At 32.5% G+C, this 25,509-nt stretch overlaps 1 protein-coding gene across 1 annotated transcript in view; it reads left to right on the top strand.

The window, feature by feature from the left end:
- Positions 1–6,473: 6,473 nt before the first annotated feature.
- LOC119641313 (E3 ubiquitin-protein ligase MYLIP) overlaps positions 6,474–25,509 on the top strand; it is a 39,179-nt gene continuing 20,143 nt past the window's right edge. The window contains exon 1 of the mRNA XM_038039902.1: positions 6,474–6,631. Coding sequence (XP_037895830.1) covers positions 6,545–6,631 — 87 coding nt within the window. The 5' untranslated portion in view covers positions 6,474–6,544. The remainder of the gene's footprint in view (positions 6,632–25,509) is intronic.

The following is a 25,509-nucleotide window of genomic DNA, read 5'->3' as shown; positions in this document are numbered from 1 at the left end:
CTCATTTTAACAGAATTTCTTACGACTTAACAGAATTTTTTACGACTAAACAGAATTTCTTACGATTTAACAGAATTTCTTACCCGGCTATGTCATTTCAACAGAATTTCTTACGATGTAACAGAATTTCTTAGCCGGCTTCGCCAATTTCATATAACGATGATAAAGATTTTTTATTCACCATTTTTTCATATCTGTTAAAACCATCTCTGTGCTAAAGATTTTTTATTGACCGTTGACCATTTTTCTTATTTATTAAAAGCAACTCTATGCTAACGGTTTTTTAGCCAGATATATTTGACAATCGCACGTGAAGGTTTATTATATTGGAAGAATTTTTGCAAGTGTTAAAATATACAAAGAAAATAAAAAATTATAGTTATTATAGTTACCTACAATGTTGTTTGTCCAATTATCCTTAACAGAGCTTGTTGTTTGGCTGATTATTTTTAACAGAAATTGTCCGTTTGTCCAATTATCCTTAACAGAGGTTGTTATGTTTGCTGGTTAGTATTTTGAATCTCTGTTTACTTTGAAATTTGTGTAAAAGTGTTTATCTTAAAAGTGTTACGCGAAAATCGAGTGAATGTATTAATACTATAATACTGTAGCGAGAAAAGAATAAATAAGAATAAATAAGTGAACAGTCTAAAACGGTGAAGATTAGCATATTAACTAAATATCCTAAAACGAATTACTCTCATAAGTCGCCAAATTAATATGAAGCAATGTAATGCCACAAGTGTCTGAGAATAATAATAAATAGAGAAAATAATAAAAAAAGCATGAATGAATTTGATGCCAAGAGATGCCAGAGTTTGAATTCGGGGACTCTGAATCCGGTAACAATTAAGAATATTTCACAAGTCTGCATATTTTTAAATGTACCACGTTTTTCACTTTAAATGTTCTCTTTTGGCTGACTCATTTTTAGGTTTGGACGTCCGCAACCAGATCGTGTACTCTTTCTGTTCATCCTGTACACCAATATATCCTTTCGATGATTCAATCCAGCCACATCTTACGAATGACGATGTTCAACTATTTTCTTCTCTTGTCTTGGAAGCGCACTCATATCTCCTTCAAATTGACTAATACGGTGTTCTTTAAATTTTATGAAATTAAAATTAATAAAATGCAGGAATCTTTCTTTTTCAAGGAGGGCTATATTCACCGATTACTTTATTGATTCGCAAGCATTGGAAAATCTAGATTCGTTTATGGGCTTATTCAACCATAGTCTTCGTTTTAATTTTCACATTGATCTCTCATGCGAAATGTGGTGAGATTTTATTTTCACCATAATGGGTATTTATGGAAAGAAACTCTGTGATCATCCATCCTCCACGGATGGTGAATTTTTAATAAACTTCGCAAAGGATTTTGTGTAAAACTGGCCAACGGTTTTTAAAATTTTCAATTCCATCAATCAATTTGCCAAGCTCGCAAAGCGCACAACCAAGTAAAGTTTTGACCGAAATTAAGAAGAAAAAATTGAATCAAAAAAAAAAAAATAAAAAAAAATAAAATTTAAAAAAAAAAAAGATACTTTAAAATTTAATCAGTGCATTGAAATAATTTAACAAAATTATAGTGCAACATTTGTTTAGTGCGTCGAAGTAATTATTAAATTTTGACTTTAGTGGTAAGTGGATGAGGGTGTATTCATTTTGACAAAATGTTTGCAACAACCGGAAGGGTGCTTCAGCGATTTACACAACAAATTACACACCATAAAAATCTACTGATGAAAAAATTTATGTTTTTTTTTTTTTTAATTTTAGCTTTTTTAAAATTTAAATTTTTTTTTTCTATTTTTCATTTGAGCTGAGACTTTATGAATTCAGGTTTTATGAGATTTCAGGGATATATAGATTGAGGATATATTAAAGAGCATTTATGTTTCCCAGTTTTAGGTGATCTTGATGGTTGCTTTGCGAGGTTTGGGCTGGGATCCTACGCTACCCCTTCCACCGTATATTAATAGGTTGAGGCTTACGCTTGAAAAAAGGCGTGAAATATTTCTTGAAATCTTGGTCTTTAAGCTAATAAAGGGAGATGTTTTGTCGCCGGCTTTATTAGAACTTATTAATATTCCCATCCCCAGTAGAATCTCAAGACACTTTACAATCTTGCACCTACCACAATGCCGAACCAAGTAAAATGTTCACCCTCTTTTTGGTGTGTCCATTTTTTCCGTAATAATGTTAAAAACATTATATTGCATAACTAACTGCTAAGAATTTTCGAGTCTTGTACAATACACGTAAATTGAATTAAAATATTGCTTTATATTTCATTTTGTGTTTCATTTGTCACTAATAATAGTGTAGAAATAAGCACACGTTCATTCATCAATATATGTCCCTGTATTTTAATTTAGGGCTTTGTTGAGTGCTGGTATATGTTATATGTTGATGTTATGTTTACTTTAATTTATTTATAGTATTTCTTCTACATTTTAAGTTATTTTGTAACTCACATTCGTCTAATAACTTGTTCTTGAGCGAAATTTTATTAATTAAACAAATAAATATTCGAGAGGAAGAGTTAAAAATTGCAAAACGGTCCTGCTTTAAATAATTTTACTTATTATACATACATCGTATTATTCCATTTCGAAAATCAAATATGCGTTTGAGAGAGCAATACAGAAGTAAACAATTTTAAATATTTATTTATTTAAGCATATATAATATATGCTTTATATAATTTAAACATATTTGATAACATAAAACCGATTAATCTTAACAAACCCATGTTTGCGAGTCTATCAAATTGAATATTGCGGCTTGTGCGCATGCCCCGTGTATAAAACCGAAATTTATAATTTGGGTGAATATATATGGAAAGAGAATATTCTTTCTTTTTTTGAAAATAGGATAAAATCGAATGCCACGCCTATAAAAATTGTATAAAACTATTCAGGAGACGTACAAGGGGAGATGAATTTAATGAAATAATTATATTACATATTTATCTGAATATTAATTTGTTTCCCATTGCTTTTTTGGTTTCTGCGCCGTTTGTTTGGAGTGTTACGATTATTATTCCTGCGGCGCCTCAGCCGCTCAATTTTGTGCCGTAAATACATAAAATTTGTCGGAGTAAATATTATACACACCATGAGATCGTTATCGGATTTCCTTTTGCAACAAACACATGTTAACAGCTTGTCAGTGGTAAAGCAACTTAGTTACCGAAAAAAAATCAGAATTCCATGTTAATTAAATTTCGTAAATGTTCTTGTATCCGTATTTTCATGCATTTATGTAGCGAATAAATTAAATATGGATATTCGTCCATTACGTATAAATAGCGCTAGAAAATGCGCTTACTTCACATGTGTATACATAGTATTTATTATTGATAGGGCTTGCTGTCCATTCGTCTAAAATTCTCTCCATATATCTATCAGACCATTTCATGTACAATCATCCAGCACTTGCCAATCATCGTGTGGACCATTCGACCAAACGTCCGTCTGCATAACCGTTTACCTCTCTAAGTTTTTTAGTCTAACTGTTTATACATTTGTACCTCCGGCCGTTCAACCGTTTGCCCATTTAACGGCCAACCTATCAATTCATTCCTCCGGGTAATCATCCACTTGTATTTCAAAAGTGACCGTTCACGTTATGAAAGATTTGCCTAAACGTCCTCTCTTAATATTCCCCTTCAGACTTCATTCAATTAACCGTCTTTCAACCTAACCGTTCGCGCATCTGAATGTAGATCCGCTTAAAACTTTTTCTATGTAATATTCCGTCCGCTTAGCCATCCATTCATTTAACATCCCTCATTCTCATATTTTTCCAAGGAATCGGCTTTCAATGTAATACTTCACGAGTTACTCTTGTTACGGCCATGTAATTTAAAAGTCAACAAATCCTTTTTTTTTTTTATATAATTTTATTTCTTTTGTTTTTTTTTTTTTTTATTTTTGTTTCTGCGTTTTTGGTCTTGAGGATGGAAATGTTTGTCATATCAATGAATTGCGTTTTTAATCACGACGAAGAGCGACATCGTTTTGCCTCGTTTGCCTTTTCTCCACCACTATAAAGAACAACAAATGGATTTATATTTGTCATACCTTGATGGAATCGATGTGTTCGTCTGGTTTGCCCCTTTGTCGCTCTTAAGGCCGGAACTGACTTATCCACGCGTCATACCTCAAACCAAGCCTCCTAAATCACGGTGACGTATATTCTCAGCTAACTGTATGAAATCTCCACAAGCGTTTTACGTTTTTGCGACTTATTTTTCTTGTGTTATTAAAATGTTTGCTTTAAAGGAACGACTATGAATTTGGTCATATCTGAGAGTAAGCGTCTGTACAGGTACAGATTGGCGAACAAAGGGAGGTATAGATTAATGAACAAAGAGAGGTACGGATTGACGAGCAAAGGGAGAAACGGCCATCTTATATTAAAAGCCCCGATAGATGCAATTTAAGCTGCATGTCAAAGGTAAGTTTGCATTTATCCTTACTTACTTTTATTTATAATTTATCTACATACTTGTATTTCATTTTAGTTTAAAAAGCAAGCATATGCCTCCACTTATAGCTTCAGCAGATGCGATAATTCCATAGGCCAAATGTAAGTGTGGTCATCTCTCTGTATAAAATTTATTAATCACAATATTTTTCTTTGGCAGATGTCAGCACACAGCGATCTTACGCGTTTACATGCTTTTTTATTCGCTTTCTATCTATGTTATGTATCATTATGTACGTATATATTATATTATTTTATATCTCCCGGGGCTAAAATAGACTGCCTTTAAAAGTGTTCTTTATCTTTATGCTTATAATATTATATTCCTTAATCCAGGATTTTCTTGCTTGTAGTACTTAGTTGGTTGATATGTCATAATAATTTTCTTACAAATTTTCTTATGTGGTTAAATAAAACTTACAACTATTTTTAAAGTATGTCAAAAAAATCTCACAAATTTATTTAACTTTTTATTTCTATATAGATATGTCATTGTTTCATTTCGAGTAAACGCTCGGATATCCAGAATCCTTAAAAATGTTATTGACCTTAAAAACTGTGCAAAATTTCGTTGTTCCAATCCCAGCGATTGTTTTTCACAAATAAATAAATTCTATCTTATAAGCTCTTTCACTTTAATGTTCCCTGGTCTTCGATTTTTTTTCGTCTTCTTTGCACGTGTTTGCCTAATTCCATACAATACCTACGAAACTACATTAATTTTACAAGTCCGATTTCAAACATCTTCGTTTGGCTTGCTCACACGGTTCGTTGCTCTTAAGCCTATGGAATATCTTTTGATACCGCACAGGTGAGTGGGTAAGACTCACGACTCAAGTCGTTGTTCGCGTTTTCAAATCGCAGCTCAGCAGACCACACTTTACAGTACACAGTTACTCAGACGTCTCAGATTATTTTTAACAGGAATTGTCCGTTTGACTGATTTTTTTTAACAGAGGTTGCCGGTTATGTTGCTCGTCGACAGTAAAATTTGCTTTGATGTGTGTTCTTATGGAATTTGTTTTTGAGAGTAAAAAGTCGATTTGAGCGTAAAAATGTCTCTTTGCGAGTATTGTTTGCTTTGCTGTGTACTCTTATGACTGCCTACTTGAGAGTGAAATTTGCTTCGCAGTGGATTTTTTTCGCTTTGTTTTTGCTTTGGTTTTTTGCTACAAAAACACAACGTTCGCTGAGTTTTGCTTATTTTCAAAGCAAAAAAGCAAACGAAAACAACGTCGGGAAATTTTATGGAAATTGTGTACTTCTTTTTGAAAAATAATTTTCGTGCATTTTTTTTCATTCAAAATCAATTTCAATAAGGAATTGCGGGAAAAAAAAGAGAATTTATCAATTATAAATAAAGTTATAAATTATAAACAAAATTCACAGCTCAACGAGCTCGACGGGAATTATTAAAAGTGTCGTTGACATTTTTTGAAAAAAAAAAAAAAATAAATAAATAAATAAATGGTATGAAATAAAAAATTTATTCCTAAATTATTTATTGTGAGAATACTTAGTTTGAAATGCAACGAATATTAATAAATGTTGCTTTACAACAACAACAACAAAAATATTTAATATTTTTTATAAAAATCTGTTTCATTAAAAACAGTTTAAAATTTGGTTACATTTAATTTAAAAGAGAAATTTACTAAATAAGAAAGAAAAACAAAATAGTATTCAGAAACTATAAAAGAAACTTACACTTCGCGACGCAAGTATAGCTTGAAAAAGTTACTTAAAAGTAAACCAAAGACACAAAATAAAAACCTATAAAACAACCTGTAGCATTTGCTAATACAACAACAACCAGTAGTAGTAATAATAGTAACCTTAAAAAAAGCAACGGTAAATAAAATCAAAATCTTTATCTACGCAATATTCTAAAATATATATTAACGTATTAACAACAACAAGAAAAATCTCTCTAGTCAAGCTTAAATATAATATAAATAAAATTAAAAAACAAAAGAAAAAAAATTTTAAAAATAAAACATTCCCCTTAGTATAAACAATAAGCAATAAAAGTAAAAGAAAAGAAAATGTGGTGCATTGTGAATTTACCCAACGGTACTCAACAAGCGGTTAAATTGGATCCCAAAGCCATCGGCCAAGAATGCTTGGAAAAGGTATGCCTTATTAACATTCCTTTTATCTAGTTTTAGAAAATAAGAAAAGCCAAACAGGCACCAAACACGTAAAAAGAAAGAAAAAGGAAACAACTCCTTATATTTCTTGTCTTCATTAACTCTTTCGCTCCTTCTCTCTTTCTCTCTCCCTCTTTCTCTCTTTTCGTTACGGGCACCCTCTCATTCTATTTGTTTCTCTTTTCTTTTTTTTTTTTTTTTTTCTTTCTTTCTTTCGGTCTATAACCACTACATCAAGTTTATAGGGGGGAAAAGACTGTGACTTCTTGAGTTTTATACCGATCAAAGTTCAAGTGTATAGTGTGTGTTTTGATGGATGGATTGATTAGCGAGTTGTTTTCAATTGGTTTCCTTTTTAATGCTTCGTTGCGGTTGTAAAAACTTTAATTTTTTTACTACATTTAGTTAAATATATATTTTGTTCACACATCTATCTATGGTTTCATGTATGTGTATGCATGTACATATATATAAGCAAACACATTTATTTATAAACTTACCTTACAATCAGTTTAAAGTACATTCAACTGATAAGCTTAAGGCGAACCAGCAAAAATGTAAAGGTAGGGAGTAATAGTAGACCGATGAGCATATTATTATATAAATTCATTGTGTATACGTGAGTTGATTTTTTAATTGCTATTGTTTTTGCATTATTGTCATTGTTGTACTTTAATCACTTTATCTTTCAATCATTTCAAAAGACTTCACTACATCGTATCGTGCGTATGTATCGCTTCGTAGATACATATGTCCGGTTATTCTTTACGTAGGAGTGCTGTGAACGTTTTCAGACTCTTTTTGTTCTTGCGCATCTATCAATGCAAACCAATAGGACCAATAGGACGATTGATATGCTTTTTAATCCTTGAACGTTTCTGCTAAACTTATAGTTCTGTGGCACTCGTGACAATATATGGTAATGTCGTCATCCAACTAACTATTGGTTTCTTTAAGTAAATAAGTGCTTCTTGAGGGCAAACACTAAAGTGTTTGCTTTTCTTAATTCTCTTAATTAAAAGATATTTATTTTCCAAAAGGTAGAATCAATTTACACATCGTTTGTCTATCCATCCATGCTGCTGTTGTTGAATAACTTTCATGAAAAGTTGAAATTTGTTTCTGTCTTTTGTTTAAGCCTAGAAAACTAGACGTTATCGTCGTAAAATACCTTAAGTACATTCTCATTACAGTTGGATAATAAAAACAAAAAGTAGATATTATTGCGAATTATGAAATAAAACAACCTTTCGTTTCGCGCCCGATTAATGAAATAAAAAAGATAGAAACGCCCAAGTTGCGCGTTTCTAACATCACAGTACTTGTGGTTTTTATTTTTCGGACATTTTTTAATAATTCAAAGACTTTATGATATATATACGTGTATATTTTCAATCATTATAAGTTTTTGAGCCGATTTAGACACGTTTGTGTTTATGCTGTATTCGTGGCCGTTACAAAAGGTATGTCGTAAATAGATTGTTTGGTAATGGGAACTGAAAAAGAACTTTGCTTTCTCGCTATCTTATCGTAACGTACCTTTAGAGGCTCTACCTACTATTAACATAAATATATTTTATAGGTGTTAGAGACAATTGTGAAGTTTACAATATAACTTGCATAATGATTCTAAGTCTACGAGCAAAACAACAAGTTAAAGAGCTGATATAAGTACTTATTAAATAGCTTTGGGTTCTTAGGTGTTCGCCCTTAAGTGCACATTGTTGCCAATTGTGTACACTGAAGTTTCATTTAATTCTAAAATTAATTTGATAAAAATATTTAAACAAAAAAAATTCAAAATAAAATGAAATTGACAACGATGTGCAAAGATACGATGTAGATCCACACCATTAAGTTCAGGGTTAAGGGACAGATTTAAAGAAAATTTTCTGCACTTATAGATCTGTGCAAATAACTCTTTTTGTTTTTCTTCCACGATACAAAAATCACATGAACCTACCCTTGTTAATACTCATCGTCTTCAGTTGCAGTTAGTACGAAGATGTCTTCACTCTCTGGCGAAAATTGAAGTTTATCTAACCTTCCTATCTCTCTAACCCAGTACGATAAATTTTGATTTCTATATCAATGTTCAAAAATTCTCAACACATACGTAGTCTCACGTACGGCTTTTATTTCATAACTTTTAATAGAAAAAAAAAAAGAAAAATTTGAATCTTTAATACAAAACAAAGAAATTATAAAGACTCTATGAGGAAAGTAATAACGTATTCGTCATCAAGCTCGGAACTGGCAGCTGAACGAACTATCGTTAATTTGGTAATCAATTGGTGTTTCGCAAGAAACCATACATATATATACGAACGGGTTTATGGAGGTTAAAAAAAGGATTTTTTTTTTGTTATGGCCAATTACTTTGATGCTGGTCGCTGTTCGCGGGCGATAAAGGGATAGTGGCCTAGTCACTACGACCAAAATCAACTCAACTCTATTGCACTGAAATTTGACTCCACCGACTTTGGCTGGACCGTTGTGATTCTCATGCAGGTCAAGCGCACGGGGCGGATTATGAGCCAAAAAAAAAATTAAATAAATTTGGTTTTGGAATCTTATCTACGATTAGTAACACCCTTATGTTTGTCTTCTCTTGTTCACATTCGATTACACAGCTTTCAAAATTCATAAAATTGTATATGACTTGGAGGAGCAGTTTTAAATTAAAAGCTGCATGCAATTTAGAATTTAGAAATAGCTTGAAGGACTTTGAATATTGCTTAGCTTGTTAGGAATGTTCAAATTTATTTTAAAAATAATCTGAATACTTTTTTTGATCCAAAAATCCACACAACCGTGGATAAACTTTAATAAAAAGACGAACAGCATTAGAACTGAAGCTGGCATGTATGCCGCCTGTAAGATATGAAGAATATCCAAACCAAAGTTATCATCAAAACTGAGCAAAGTAATTTACGTAAAGATTATGCTCTCACTCTAAGTGACGAGACATGCAAATATCTAACGATATACGATAGAAAGGTTTTAACGAGGTAAACAAGCGTATCAAAATGTTATATAAAGCAAAACAAAGGATTGAAAATAAACAAGAGCAATTAAAACTTACATATATGTATAAAAGAATTTGGTTTTCAAACCTTGCCAAACGGAACATTGTGTTTATGTTTCGTCAATATACGGAATAAATATAATACCAAACTAAAGTCTAAACTCCATTCCTACGAACTTGCCCTACTAGAAAGTAGGCAGTAAGTGTGCCCCTGATGTCCGTGGAACTTTAAGTTACTCCTTTGGAATTGGCGTTGAACGCGAAGATGAAACAGGAAGTATTATCAAGTGTCAGGGAATATATTCGAAAGAATTGTTAGAGGAATGGGGTATGAGCGATTGTAAACCTGCTATGACACCCTTACCTCCAGGTGAAAATCAAGACTCTCCAGGAGAAGATGGCAAGAAATATCAGTCTCTCATAGGAAATCTTATGTATTTGTCGACAATATTTGAAGGCCTGGTATATCTCATACTATAACTGTTTTAAGTCACTTCAACCGCATTACTACGAAGAACTTGAAGGATTGCCTTACGTTAAAAGCAGCGGTAGAAACACCATTGCTCGAGCACTCTAATTGATCGCAAGTCGTTCGCGGGGACTCAATCAGTTTACACCGATAGGCGTCAAGGTACAAACGATGCTGCTTTTCATCGGAGTTCATTACAAGTTTATAATATAGTAGACCCAAAGCGACAATCAAGGTGCTCAGTATTTGGCGAAAATTCAGTTAACGATGAAACCTGCTAAACGCATGGACATTCGTCGCTATTACTTAAAGGATAAAGTAAAGTCAAATGTGATCACTTCATATTATACCAATGAAGCAGATATTTCGACTAAGGCATTGCGTAAAGAGGAACATACAACCTGTTGCAAAACGATGAATTTAAAAATTTTAAAGCTATCATAGTATTGTATAAATAACTTAATCTGAGGCGGAATTGAATTTTCAGTCGATGCTAGAGATGTATGCTTAACAAATAACCGTTTCTTCAAAGATTTAGCCTCTAAATGAAATTAGTTAAGAGAATAAGTTAGAATCCTTATTTCACCTAACAAAGAAAGAAGAAGAAGTACATTTAAAGTAAAGTCCCTTGTTTTTAAAAAAGCAAATGAAAAGATTATAGCTGCCCATGGTGGCATATAGCAAGTTTTCAAAATAAGAGGCTATATGGGTAGTAGCCGCAAAAGTGGACCGATCCTGCATAGAGACGTGTCGATATACTTAATGTCATCAACATAGCTCACAAATTGGAGCCTTCAAGTTGAACACAAAAAAAAACTCATGGACTGACGGACAGATTCAGAAAATGATTCTAGATCGATTGGTATGACAAAAGGTGAGCCTCCCCTAAACCCTTCAATGTGTTAGATGCGTCCGGACAAACTTAATGGATATAACAAGTGAAAAGACTATAGTGGAATCCCTGTAGCGGAATGAGTTCGATAAATCGAGCTTTAAGGTCCAAACATGCCGCGATCAAATCACTATATTTATCCAATTTTTATCGTCAAGTATTAAAAATCCAATTCCTTATATTGTAACATGTATAGATTCGAAAAATGAACCAAATCCTTTCACTTGACTGATATTTAAACGAATCCATCCCCTTCCAAGTTTTCATAATGACTCACTCTTTTTGACTCATATTTATTGGTAAAAAAAAATCTCTTTTGTCATAAAAGAAATTTCTGAAATATGTCGTTATGAGTGAGAGTGGTTGTAAGAAGGGCCCATCTCTCGTCAATCTACTTTCGAGATGGCCCATAGCTTTGCCAAATTTTATTGAAATATTCCACTTATTATGACTTATAGGTTAAACATAAACGTACAGTTACACAGAGACAGATGGACAGATGGACAGATGGAATAGACAATAGGATTCAGAAAGTCATTTCCGGCAATACTACTACTAACACGATTGATATAATAACGAGTGAGAATATCTAAAACAGATCTCGATGTTACACTCATCCAAACAAACTTAATATACCCCAATATGACAAGTGGTGGTGTAAGGTATAAATTTTGTTTATCAACTCGTAATTAATCGACGCCAATAATTGTGAAATTTGTAGCCTTTAAATAGAATCTATATTAATTATTACTTATTACTTACTTATTGCTTATTTTTGTCTATTTATAATTAATTTAGGCTGCGTAGAAAACTTTTATAGTGAATGGATTATAAGTATAATAAAATAGATTAATAATGTTATTAATAATAGTACAATTGATTAAAGGTTTTTATGGTCAAACTGTTCAAAAGTTCATTCTATGATTTATTGGTTTTATCTTACCATAGGTTGGTTAATAAAATCTAATTTAGACGGATTAAAGGATTAAATGTATAAATAAAGATTAAAAAAATTTAAAATTTACAAAATTGTTAGGTTTCTTTTCACAGCCTTTGGTACTCACTTACTCACTCCCTCACTCACACTAAGCAAAGTCGAGTCACAAAGATTTTTATTTTCTTATCGAGAAGAATAAATTCTTTTTTTCATCTTTTAATTGCAAGACATTTAGAGAAATACGACTTTTTCCTTATGTTTTTCTCATTTCCACCTTACTTTTTGTCATTGCTATAAAAATTAAGACTTGAAACGCCTTTTCTACAGTTCGAAAACAATATAATAAAAGAGAATTGCTTAAACAGTTAAGCCTCAAAATTTAATACCCTATACTCTGCTGTGCTATAAAAAGCGAGTTTGTTTAACATGTTCCCGCATTCTGCAGCTGTTGTAAAAAGGGAGGCTACTTAATACGACACCCTTGTTACCTTTGATCGAATGGTAAGAATACTACTGCGAAAGATGGGAAAGCAAAGAAAGGCAGTAGTAGTGGTTCTAGAAATCGGTTATCTGAAATCATGTTTTTCGAAATTGGTTTTCGTACTGAAAAGTTTTCTGTCAAAAAACAAATTTCAATATTGTTTGTTAAGCTTTAAAATCTGCAAGGCAGAAGTGAGAAATTTTGATTAAGCTAAGAACGGATCTGAGTTGTCCACCACCATTTCTTTTTAGGCCTATCTTTTATTATACTGATCGATCCGTTACCATTGATTCAATCTAAGCTTGTTTACCCGTCCGATTTGTGCCCATGCCTAATTGTGTTCAACTTACAGGTCGCAACTTTTAGGAAAATATCTATCCGGCAGATGATCCTTTTCGATCTGAAGCTAAAAGCGGTCCTTAAGCTAAAGGTCTTATAAGTTTTGAGTTTTTTATGATCTTTTTTGGGCTCTTTTGCGGGCGAAAGATACAAATTTTTAAGTCAACTGTGCTGAACTAATATGTGAAATCATATGGGGAAAGGCAATGCAGTTATTTATTAAGCACAGGTCTATTAGACTTCAACCTCCTCTCCGGTCCATCCTCTCCTCTTTCTCCACTTCTCTCTGATCACCATCATGTTACAAGTACAGACGAAATTGCTGAGGTGATTGGTCGTAATAAGAAACGAAAAAAAAGCTGCACTGAGTTTTAGATTTCTATTTCAATTTTTGGTATTGGGAGTTGCAATGGCACCTGATTTACAAACGGTCCAACGTGACTAAATCCCTTACTAAGTAGCTATGTTTTATGAAGCTTTAGTCGGTATTTGTGAAATGGTGTTTGTTAGTGAGCGGGAATTTCTTGAAAAGCTGATGATAGAAAATCACGCTGTTGCATTCTAAAACGAGGAGCCGCCAACTTATACAAACGTTTCATATTTTTATTAAATTTCCCTTAAAACTACTTTTTAAATTCTCTCCCTAATTGCTATTATTATAATCTATTTGGGCCAAAAAATAATATCTAGAACTAAAAGTGGGATGAGCACTAGGAACTAAGACTATCATGTTTTTCTTATAGCATTTGTGGTAGAAGGCGCTTCGTGAGGATTTAGGCAATACCCGCAAGGGCTTGAAATAGATGCACCTTTTACTATAGCGAACGATTTAGAATCACTTTCCGAACTTTATCTGTTCCTCTGTCTGCGTTGTCTTTTTTGTTCAGCACATTCTTTATTATACGATCGATTTAGAAACACTTTTTGAATCAATCTAAATTTCACTCTCAATCCGTCCGTCTTGTTTTCTCGTGTTCAAGCTACAGGCTACAGGTTTCATGAATTTTGATACACAAGGGTGTTCTAGGCCAAGGCACAGCATTGTTGCAAATGGTTTGGATCTGACCACTGTTTCGACCATTTCCCATATAATGCCTTATTTTGTAAAATCTTTATAGGGTAGTGTTAGAGTATTTAATAGTGAACCGTGGCCTACCTTATGGTGTTTTTACTTGTTTTCACTCTTTATATAATATTAGTTACAAGCGCTCACTTGAAATTAAAATACTTTGGCCAAACTAGCGTTATTCAGTGTAAAAGGAACTTTTACAATACAATTAAAATTCTATTCAAATGAAAGCGAAAAAAAAAAAAAAAAAAAAAAACAAAAAGAAATGTTGAAAAAGAAAAGTACTCAGTTAAATTTTTAATGAAAGTCATTTGTAAAAGCTTGCCACCGTCGAATCAATTTAAAATACCAGGCCAGTCGTATATGCATACGCAGTCAACTATGAGTATCCTGTGTTAATCAAAAACAAACAAAAAAAAAAAAATAAATGTTCACATTAATGCATATTCAACAACGACGACGATATGAACGTACATTGCATAGGTTTTTGAAACTTATTTTAATGGATTTATGTCACGCTATAAAAAACAAAAAAACGATCTAGATGCCTTTAACGAAGCATTCACCCACCTATACGGTACAAGTGCACATCTATGTCACTGCTAAACCGCCCACATAAAAAAAGTGCAATTAATTATGAAAGCATATGTATGTGTACGAGAGTTTTGTTATTAACTAAACTAAACTAAACTAAAAATAAAAGGAAAACTTGAAGGGAAAACGTTCAAAAAAATGTTTTTTTTCTTACGACTATTTATATAAATAACGCTTAAAACCTGTTATTCAAATATTTGCTTGAATATGTAAATAGAAAAAAAAAAACATTTATTAATAGAAAAATTTCTATTAAATACTATGTGGAAATCTTTGTAAGAGTACAGATAACACAATTAAATAAATATTCATTTAATTGCGATAATGTTAAAAAAAAACACGTCAATCAATCAATTGATTTGAAATTTATATCGCTTAACAATCTCAATATAATTATTTTTAATATTCGAAAGGTTCGCTTGGCAATCCCTGCAGCAAGCAACAATCAATTGATAACATTTTTAATTTACTATAAAAAAAACTATTCTTTTTTAGAATTTATATATATATATATGTGTGTGTGTGTATATATTATTTATGCAAAAATTTACGTATACTAATGCTTATCTACACAAGAATTCATCGTCACTCCTAAGCAGCCGTAAGTTCAGGCAATTTTTATAGTCAGCGCCAAAACTTGATGGCATATGCTAAGTTTATCATGTCGTTTACTTAACTAATAAACTGTAAATAAAAATATTTAATTAAGGGTAGATTCTGTCCGTCCCTTGGTCAAATTATCGATCAAAAGTCAACAAAAAGGAAATTAGCATAGAAAACCGGAACTTGTCTTCAAGTTGATGATATCAAGATATCAAGTCATTCAGAAATTATCATAATATATACTAAGTTATTCAGAATTCGAGTCCCTAATAAGGTATTTCTGCTTATCCTCTTCATGCTTCACTAAGCGCTAAGCTTGGCTTCATAATGCCAAAGACTTTCTTAAACAAAAAATAAGGAACCAGCTCAGTACGAATCATAAGCAATGTACAGGTACATGTATATGTATATTATATAAACTCCGGAGAGTCTCTGCGTGATTTGCGCAAGATTTTAAGATCATTTAATCACGTTTGAGTATTTGGCGTTCTTAGCTACCAACGGAAAAGCATTGAAACTCATTGAAAGTCATCTTGGAATTTTCAAACTGACATTTAAGCCCTTTGTGAGAGATCGTTCTCTGCCTGTAAATGAAAACTTCACAGTTGCGGCATACACGCTTTTAAATCAATTTTCTGAACTCTTTTTTAAAAGTGGGGCGTAACTGGCCCTGAATGACTAATAGCTTAAAATAGTTTCAAGAGATTTCTTCCCCCGTTGTAGCTACCTCGTAGCTCTGCCCCTGGCGAGGCGGTCTTCTGCACTCAAAAGCAGCATTCAAGATTCATCCTTAAGGCTGTATACCTTTCTTATATGTTTCACATGTACGTGTGTACAGCATTGTGATTTATGCACTTTTCAGTTTTATATAGAATTTTAATTGAATTTGTCGTTGTGCCGTTGGAAACAAAAGTGAAAACTATATAATTATTTTTTTCTTCTATGATATAAACTTAGCAACAAAGGCATTTTAGTGCATCAATTTTTCTCATTTAATTGTTATAAATGTAAAGAAATTTATTGTAATAAGAATTAATAATTGTGTATACATATATATACATATATACATATATTTATATATACATGCTCAAATACAATAGTTGTATGCCATCATATTTCTCTACGAGGAAACTACATTTTTTCACTTATCATCATTCGCAGCTTTGCTTAGAAATAAAGGCGCCATGAAAAAAATTGAAGAAAAATGCTTGCGTTTATATAATTTTTATACAAGATCTATTTATAGTTGAGATGAAACCTAATTTTTGCGTTGATTAGCGCTTAATTCCCAAATTCATTCAGCAATATGCGCCTGACAATGTTGGTGGAATCTTCTCTTAAAGCGTTATGTCTGTCTAAACGAAACTCATCCAAAATGCCAAACAGTTCAGCTTAATATTTTTTTTTTAAAAATTTGTTTTTTATTTAGAACATTTGTATTCTATTTGCCAAGATTTTTACATTTGGCAAACACACTTGGATCCATCTATCGCTTGCCCTTTAAGAAAAGAACTGCTTATCTCGCAAGTTCAAGGGAAATACATTTTAAGACAAAGTTGAATAATTGAAAGGACTAAAGCGTAAATGTCGTTACCTTTTCTTTCTTCTTTTGTTGTAAATATGTTCCATCACTCAGGGATGGATGCCTCCTATAGATGAAACACAGCGACGGTCATAAAGAAGTGGGAAATGAGACTGAGCGCTAGTTTTAATTTTCACATTAGCACCTTAACCTCACATTAAGTATATTTACAGCCTACACCGCTTACGGCGCAGAGAGTATATTAAGAGAGTATATTAAGTTTGTGCAGACGTATGTCACACGGAGAAATGCTTAAGACAAGCTCACCTTTTATTGGACCGACAGATCCAGAATTATTTTCTGAATCGATCTACATCTATCCGCCCATACGTCTGCCTGTCTGTCTGTATGTCCATGTAAATTTGTGTTCAAGCTACACGTACACTGACCTGACCAAGTCAGAAAAGTTGCAATTTTCAAAATTTCTCAACAAAAGTGACGAAGTAGTGGTAACTCGGCGTTGTAAATTGGTATTGCAACTTTGGACCGGCTGGGGCAATTTTTTGAATACCCTCTCCAGTAGCGAAAACTGAAATTCATATAACAAAAAGTTATAACTTTCAATACTTGATGATGAAAAACAGATCGTAACAGTAATTTAAGATAAAAAAAATCACTATATCAAATTTGAACTGTCTTGGCCTACTTTTTGGATACTATCCTGTATAAGCGTTTTTACGAGAATTTTTGTTTTTAAGGGCCGGTAAGTTTAAGTTTAAACCTGTTATGGGGGCGGGCGGTTTATCCAAGTTTGGACGATCTACGCCTATTTTTGGCCCTACCCCACTATAAGGATTTGCACGAAAGTTTTTGCTTTCTAAGGCAGAAAAGTCTAAGTTTTAATCTTTTACGATGAAAATCGATCCATAATAGTAGTTTGATATAAAAATTAACTTTGCTGAAGCGTGAAGTTGAGCTCGTATCATAAGGAAGGTAAGCTTTTCTTCGCAAAGACCTCTTTTATTTTGCAATATACAGGTCTATGATAGTAGGTTCATATAAAAGCAGCGTATAATTTTTGTGTTCGATGGCAAAAAAAAAGAGCTGTGTTAGACAATGTGGTGTGGGGTGTGTGTACATTATAGTCGGCCTAGCCGGACTATCACTTGTTTTATATTTTCTTTTTGAGAAATGTTAGTTGAAAACACTATGACAAACTTTAATAACGCAATATTATCGCATTACGATCAACATATGCTTATGATGAGATTGTGTTGAGCAAAAGCCATTAAGGCTTCTAAAACTTAAGCTCTATTCCCATTTAAATGTAAGCAGTAGAGTTGAGTGGATGCTTTTATATATTAAACTTTATTCCGATTTAAGTGTAAGCTTTTAAAAGTGAAATGAAGTGTTTTATTGAAATCAGAAACCGTAAAAGAAATCATATTGTGAAAGCCATAGAACACGGGTATAAAATTTTAAGTAAAAGGAAATTTAATTATTTGATATCAGGTGTCATTATAATTACACACACACAAATATATATGCATACAGATGCTCAATTGCATTTCCATTTTCATTTTATTTATTTAGTTATTTCCATTGAAGATGCTTTGCAAAGTGTAATAATTAAATGTCTATTCTGAGTCGTCTCTAGTCATTTGCAAAAGCAATTATTGCACAATATTCGAGGAATTAATTAAATTAGTAAACATTGAATCGATTGACCAAATGAGCCCCTACTTAGCAAACATAAATTTCTTGTAACGCAAAATTCAATTTCAATTCCAGAGCTAACTAAATGCTGAATTGAATGCTAAAACTAGTCTTGTTATTTACAAGCCAAATAAAACTAACAAAGTCGAAGAACTTAAGAAGAAACTTAAATACTTTGTCGCCTCAGAAAAAGCATACACTTTAGCCTCTCTCTCTCTCTGTATCAAATTTTCGATCCCCGATGTAGTTGCAAATCATATTTTAAGTGAATCATACATTTTAGACTATTTTCCTCTGCTTACGAAAGAATTGCATCTATTTGTGTCCAACATCACTTGAGGTAAAAGGGTATATTAAGATAGACCCGACGATTGTGCTAATCCTTATGTCCCTTCGTCTGCCTGAGGTCAGTCTATACATTTTTATATGTAGAACCTATAGAATGCAATTTTCAAAATATTTCGATCTTGACTTTTATACCGACGTGTTTTAACGCAACAACGAATTGGATGAGATCCATCTCCAAAACTTGCCAAGCAATAGTATATTGACACAGTAACCTTTTTATATTCTATAATGAAAACTACTTCACAATAATTATTTCGCCTAAAAATTAACTTTACAAATATGGGTAGATCTACTTGTTGTACCTCATCCCATCTAAGGGGTCTCATCGAAACTAAGCTTTCTAATGGCAAAAGTGTCGAATTTCCAGTTTTGAAAATTGCTCCACCAAAATAACTTGACGGATAAATTTATTGTATTAGGCTTGGCCCACATGCATCTATTTCTTGAATGTTTTTGTCCCCCATAAAGTTCTCTTTGTATAACAAGAACGTTAAACTTGCCTTATTTTATGCCGAAAATAATTAAAGAATAAATAAAAATGTAATCTACTGATGTGTACCACGCTTCAGGCGTCCTCTCTTAGAAGACCCCCATGAAAAGTACAAGTTTACATGACAACGAAGTATAACTTTTGGTTATTTTGCATAAGCGAAAAGTGCCATCTTAACCTCCCTAAACGCTCTAACGGTGCTTTGCTCAGCAGTTAGGATTAAGATATGATTGGCCTTGGCAGCTCCGCTCAATCCGTCCAAAGTAGAAAAGGTAAATTACTTTCGCGGACACATCATGAATCTGTGTGAACAAACAGGCTAAACAAATTCAAATTTTGCTTTTCGAAACCATTATTACGAAAATTTTAGAAATTCGTTATGCTGTCATAAGCCGACTATGCGAACGGGTGGGTATTTGTTAGGGCGAATATTGTTGGAATTTCTTAAGTTAGATGCACCAGAGTACCGAATATGACAGTTTTACGTTAGTCGGTTTATGCCAACAAACCAAAATTTCAGAAATTCGGTAAGAGTAGTTCTGGAAATCCGATTTGGAACTTGTTTACCTTGTTTAAAAGTTATTTTCATAAAGAAATTTTTTCCTTTATCTAAATTCAACGGAGTAGGCTTCCAAATTTAAGCACATATTAATCCCAAACCTACTTAACAGATCTCTATTAGGGAGTTTACAAAACTTTGTCAAGGTAGTTGGTAGGAGGTGTCTTTGCTCTCCTTTTAGGTGATTTAGTGATCGGTTTTTTGAACATTTTAATGTGTTACTTGTATGTTTAAGGAAGAAACCGCGCCTTTAAGCTCTTGTTCATAATTTTTGTAATTAAATATAAATTATTTACATGCGGATTAGGGCGTAGAATTAAGCGCAAAAAACTGAAGTGATACAATTTTCCTCATATCGTTTATATTTCATTACATTTTGAAAACTAAAATAAAATTGTTTAGCAAAACGTTTCGCAGAGTATTTATTAACAAAACAAATATAGAATATATTTTTTGTAGCACTATTGAATAATCCGCCAATGCGCGTACAGTACTTTCAGCATAACGTAGTGCAGCCGATGGTGTTTAAAACCTTGATAACGTTTTGAGACGAATATAAAATCACTTTCTCCCACACTTGCACATATATGCGCAGAATATATTTTAATTTTATTTTTTCGTATTTACATTAACGTAAGAGCACTGTACCTAATTCACTGCACACGTGGCCGTGTAATGAGATGTGAAGTGTATATATATGTATATAAAATTATGTAAGTAAACCTGTCCCATATTTATTCATTTATTTTTATTTAACAACAACGACAAGAGGATTATTTATAAATATTAAGCAAAAATTTTAATTATATTTATAATATGCCCAAATGCAGAATATTCGAAAGACCTATAGTAAACATGCGAAATACAAAAATATATACAAAAAAATATATACTAAACAATAAACCGTATGTAGAGGCAAGCGTACTTATTAATGTGGTAACTGTAGTTTTCGCATATTCGGACTCAATAATCCTGTCTTTACTATTAGTTAATTTAATTTAGTAATAATTTTGTCTGCTTTATGTAAAAGTTAAGAATAGCTTATGGGTAGAAAAGAATATGGCGACGGACCACGTTATCTAAGTCCATGGGTATGTCGTGTTCTTTTCACAATTATAGGGATTTTGCTGCTTGTGAACTGGCTATACATATGGGAAGGGATCAGTAATATAAAAAAGTCCGTATTTAAGAAACGATCTAATCTAATATTTTTTCTACATTGTTAGGTTCACATAATTTTTTTTTTTGTTCTTTTCTAATATGACCAATCACTCAGGGCATATCATCGTGACGTGTAACAGGGTGATGGGCAAAAAGAAGTGAGAAAAGAGAGAAAGAGACGTGAAGTGGCTGCAGTATATGTGCCCAATCGATAAGCGTGTCGTCTTTACCAACTAAGTAGAACCATGTAAGGGCAAACCGCAGTGAGATTTGAACCCATGAACACTGATTTGGGAGCCACGACTCTCCGCTAGTTTACTCGGCTGTCCGGTAGACCACATAATGACTCTGAAGGGAAATGGCCTGCTTTTCGACGACCTCCCTACAAAATTTTTCTTTTTCCTTTTCACTTACCTCAGACGTAGGTTCCTAACATAAATCTTTAGTTAATTTGAAGCTCTGTTGGAAAAAGTTTCCTTTCAAAAATCTTCTCTAATGCCATAATCAAATCTTACCATTTGGTGAAGAAAGATAACGAAATATATTCCTTTCTTGGTATCTGTAGGCTTACATCTTATTCCATCTCTTTCTACGTCTTTTCAAGGTTTTGTGTTTTCTCCTTAGTATAATTTTTTGGCAAAAATTTTAAACTAACTATCCACCCCAATTATAGCGTTGATGATCTTAGTTGTTAATGCTTATGTCGCTTCAACACGAGAATTGATATCTTTGGGACAAATAAATTTTAGTAAAAGTAATCAAGATAAGAATTCTACGTTAAGGAAAGGAGAGGCTTCGGTGCAGGAAAACAAGGCAACAATTAACGCTATGCGGGTTTCTTTGTTGATTAAAAATTCAGGCAACAATTAACTCTATGCGGGTTTCTTTTTTAGTTAATAATTCTAATAACTTTATTTTACTTTGCTATCATACAATATGCTGTTGACAATGCAACAACACATTGAATACAATATTTTTTATTATTGTACGGTTGGAAGACGCAATTTCTTTAAATGAAAGAAAAAAGTCAGTTAAAAACTTATTCCTGAACATGAGAATTATTATTATTATGATTGTCTTGACCATAAGGCTTCACCGTAAGTTGCAAGAAAAATGTGTGTAAACTTTTCACAGCACATACTGACCTGTATTTCAACGAGTAAGGTTGAAAGATAACTTATACTACCTTGGATATAACAGAAATAATTTTAGCAAATTTCTTATCGTTAACTTACTATAATATAGTTCAACGTATATTAAAGTAAACATAATTTCCTGTGCGGAGCTAAAATTTTTATTTTAGTAAACGTATTTTAGTCAAAGTAAATTTCATTTACACGTGATTCGTTACACTCCACTTTTCATATTTCTATGTGATTGAGTCAGTCCACCCAAGAAGAAGCTTCCTTTCAAGCATTTCTACTGCATTTCATACTATTCAACTGCGATAAAGTTTTTGTACTAAACATTGAACGTTAACTTCCTACTATAGATACTTAAGTTGCTCTTCTTTTCTTGGCCGTACATTTCACATAATTCAAATTCTGCACTGTGAGCAAGTTGCCGAACAAATTTCACTTGAGAAAAACAGTTTTAGTTTAAAAATTTACCCGCCTGGATGGGCGAATAGGCAAAGAATCTCGACCGAAAACTTAATGCTCATCCAATCCTCAAGTGCGCTAGAGTTTTCCAAAAAAACCCAAAGACTTATAGGCCAGTGCTTTAGGACTTTAGTCTTAACATATATTGCTCTAAATTAATTATAATGATAATGATAATGTGAATGAAAATTTATTATTCATATAAACGAGTGCAAGGTAGAGCTGCAGGCCTTTTTAGCGAAGCAATCTAATGGAAAACTATTAGAGACGGAAAGACGAGCAGAAGATGACGATTATTTCAGGCTTTCGATCAGTCTAATTTAATTAAGAGAAGAGAAGACACTTGAAGATTTTAAGACATGTGATGTACTCAGAGCTCAACAAAGAGCAAAAATTAGTTATATAGTTAGCTGGTTGGCCTGACGTTATCCCACCCCATTTTAGTTATAGCTTTCTTTATTACATATCAATTACAAATAATCACTATTGTCTTTGATAGATTTGAGCTAAAAGCATATGTGGAAGTTTTAGTTCTTCGTCTATTTCTTGCTTATTTGATGTTGTTTGGTAAATAGCAACAATATTTACCGAACAGATATATTATTAAAAGCTGTTATGATGTATTACTAAGAGCTCTACTAAAGAAAAAAAGAAAATGTTTGACTCTTTCTTTCTCATCTTTCGTTCTCTTTTTCACCGGCAACTCTTTCACGCTAAATATTATTTGAAAAATATTTCAGTAAAAATCGTGCAAGTTGTAAAATGTCTTTATAGGTTTGTTATTTTTTTATTTTTACTTCGCCCTTACATACACTGAGACATTCGCATATTCATTATAAAATATCAAAAACTGTGTCATGCATTTCTTTTATAAAGACACGCGAAAGAAAAGTTGAAACTTTATGACATTATTTACGGCAAAATTTACTATTCATTATGAAAACAAATATGAGAAATTTTCCTTTTAAAATATGTCGTTGGAAGCTGATTATCATTAATACAATATTTTTCATTTCATTTTCCTTTTGAGGTCAATTTCAATGCGAAAAATTTAGTTAATTGTTATTTTAATTATGAAAGAAAGATGGTGAGCTCTTTTCCTCATTGTTTGGTATCCGATTCAATTCAAAGATCAGAAAGCTAACTTACCTTGCAATTCAATCGCTATATGCTTGTTCATATACAGAAGTCTATATCGGTTCACGTTCATGTCCTTATCCGCCAGGTTCGGTTCTTATTCTTGTCCTTATCCATCGTTTATCGATCGAAGAGATGCAAAAAGCGTAAAGGTGCACATAGCTTATATATATGTTTCCGTTCAACGATTCCGAAATGATAAACTTGTTAATAAAACCTGCAAGATGTCTCTAGATATTAACTTAGAAATGTGATTTTTGGCGAGTACGGTAATGAGATGAGCGTTCTGGCTGCTATTTTAAGTACGAATCGGATCCTAGTTATGGCTGATTAAAGAAGAGTTTAATTTTCTTTAACATCGTTAATAACTCTAAGGTCAACTAATCAATGCACATGTGACTCTAACCTTTTACTTTTCCTATACTGAAAATTCGCTTGCCGGTTGCATGCCATTGCAGTAAACATGAGGGCTCCCTAAGAAACTGAAGGACATATCTCTCAAATAGCCTACAAGTCATATATATATATATATATATATATATATAGAAAACACAGCTAAGGCTTCGAAATAAATTTTGAAAAACATTATTTCTTGACTTACAACTTACAACCATTCCGGACATTTTTTATACAGCATTTATTTTTGAATTAATTTTAGAATTAAAAAATTCCGCCTCCCAACTCATCCAAAGTAATTGAAATTTATTGAAATTTGACCAATTAAACTTGCAAAAGTCGGCAGAGTTGTCGGACATTTGTTCACTGACAAATTCCCCTGAAAAGATTAGTCAGGTTTCTTAGCGTAGTCAGCCATTAATTATGGAGTTGCCGGTGCAATCTACTCGTAAAAGCCTTGCTTTCCCCTTTGAGATTACTCACTCTTTCACCCTCTCTATAAATAATTTTCGATGCTTGCGTTCTTGCCTTCAAGGTTGCGTCAATGGAATATATCCCCAGTTCAGTGACAGTTCACTTAGAAAACAAAACAGAAAGTGGAAATGTTCCAAGAATATCTTTCTTATTTGCTTTTCTTTTTCTAATACGCTTTCACTTTGGAAAACTTATTTTGAAAAATCTAGAGTAGGTGAGCGAACAAAATGCCTGCAGCTTTGATTCTATGTAAGGTTTCTTGTAATGTAGGCTCAGAGTGAATGCATTTCCCTTGTAAATCGTAATCTCCTTTATCGTCTATTCCCTTGCATTGGTGCCATACATAAATATGGTTTGGTTTATGTCTACGCTAATAGTAGGTGAAAATAATACAATATGTTACTTATACGACCGGGGCTGTTAGTGCTTTTTTAAGAAAAATAAAAAGTTGAAAATAAGCGACGGATGTGGAAAACTTGACGTTATACTTATACCGTCGTCAAGATACAACTTGAACTGAGTGCACTTTTCTTTTTTCGCCTGCCTTCCTACATGAATATTGCGGTGTATGCATATCATCAGTGAAAAAAAAAAAAAAAAAATGTTCACCTACAAATTTACCAGAATCTAATACTAATAGCAGCACTATTGCGAACATCATGTATAGACGAATGTCGTATATTTATGTTAATGTTTATTAAAGCGAATGCATAACATTATAATTTGAACGGTGGCTAGGAACTGTGTATAGTTTGTTGTTTTCTTACTTTTTTTTCTCTCAGTTTGGATTGCTTTTATTTCAACTCAACTACCGCTAGTAGCAAAAGCGAAAAAGAAAGAGAACAAACGAGATTTAAACATACATATATATGTACATATGAAAAAACATAAATTTAAATTTTGTTACTATATTTGTTGACGTGCATACAAATACATGCAATCTAACCATAAATTGTATATAAGAATAGATTTTGCAAATTTTGTATTATTATTGAGGATTTCTTTCTTTTGGTAGGCAATCATGCTGTTTTTACTGCATGCTTG

The sequence above is a fragment of the Glossina fuscipes genome, unplaced genomic scaffold (assembly GCF_014805625.2).
Source record: "Glossina fuscipes isolate IAEA_lab_2018 unplaced genomic scaffold, Yale_Gfus_2 147, whole genome shotgun sequence".
Lineage (NCBI taxonomy): Eukaryota > Metazoa > Arthropoda > Insecta > Diptera > Glossinidae > Glossina > Glossina fuscipes.
This window is presented reverse-complemented; position numbering and strand designations above follow the sequence as displayed.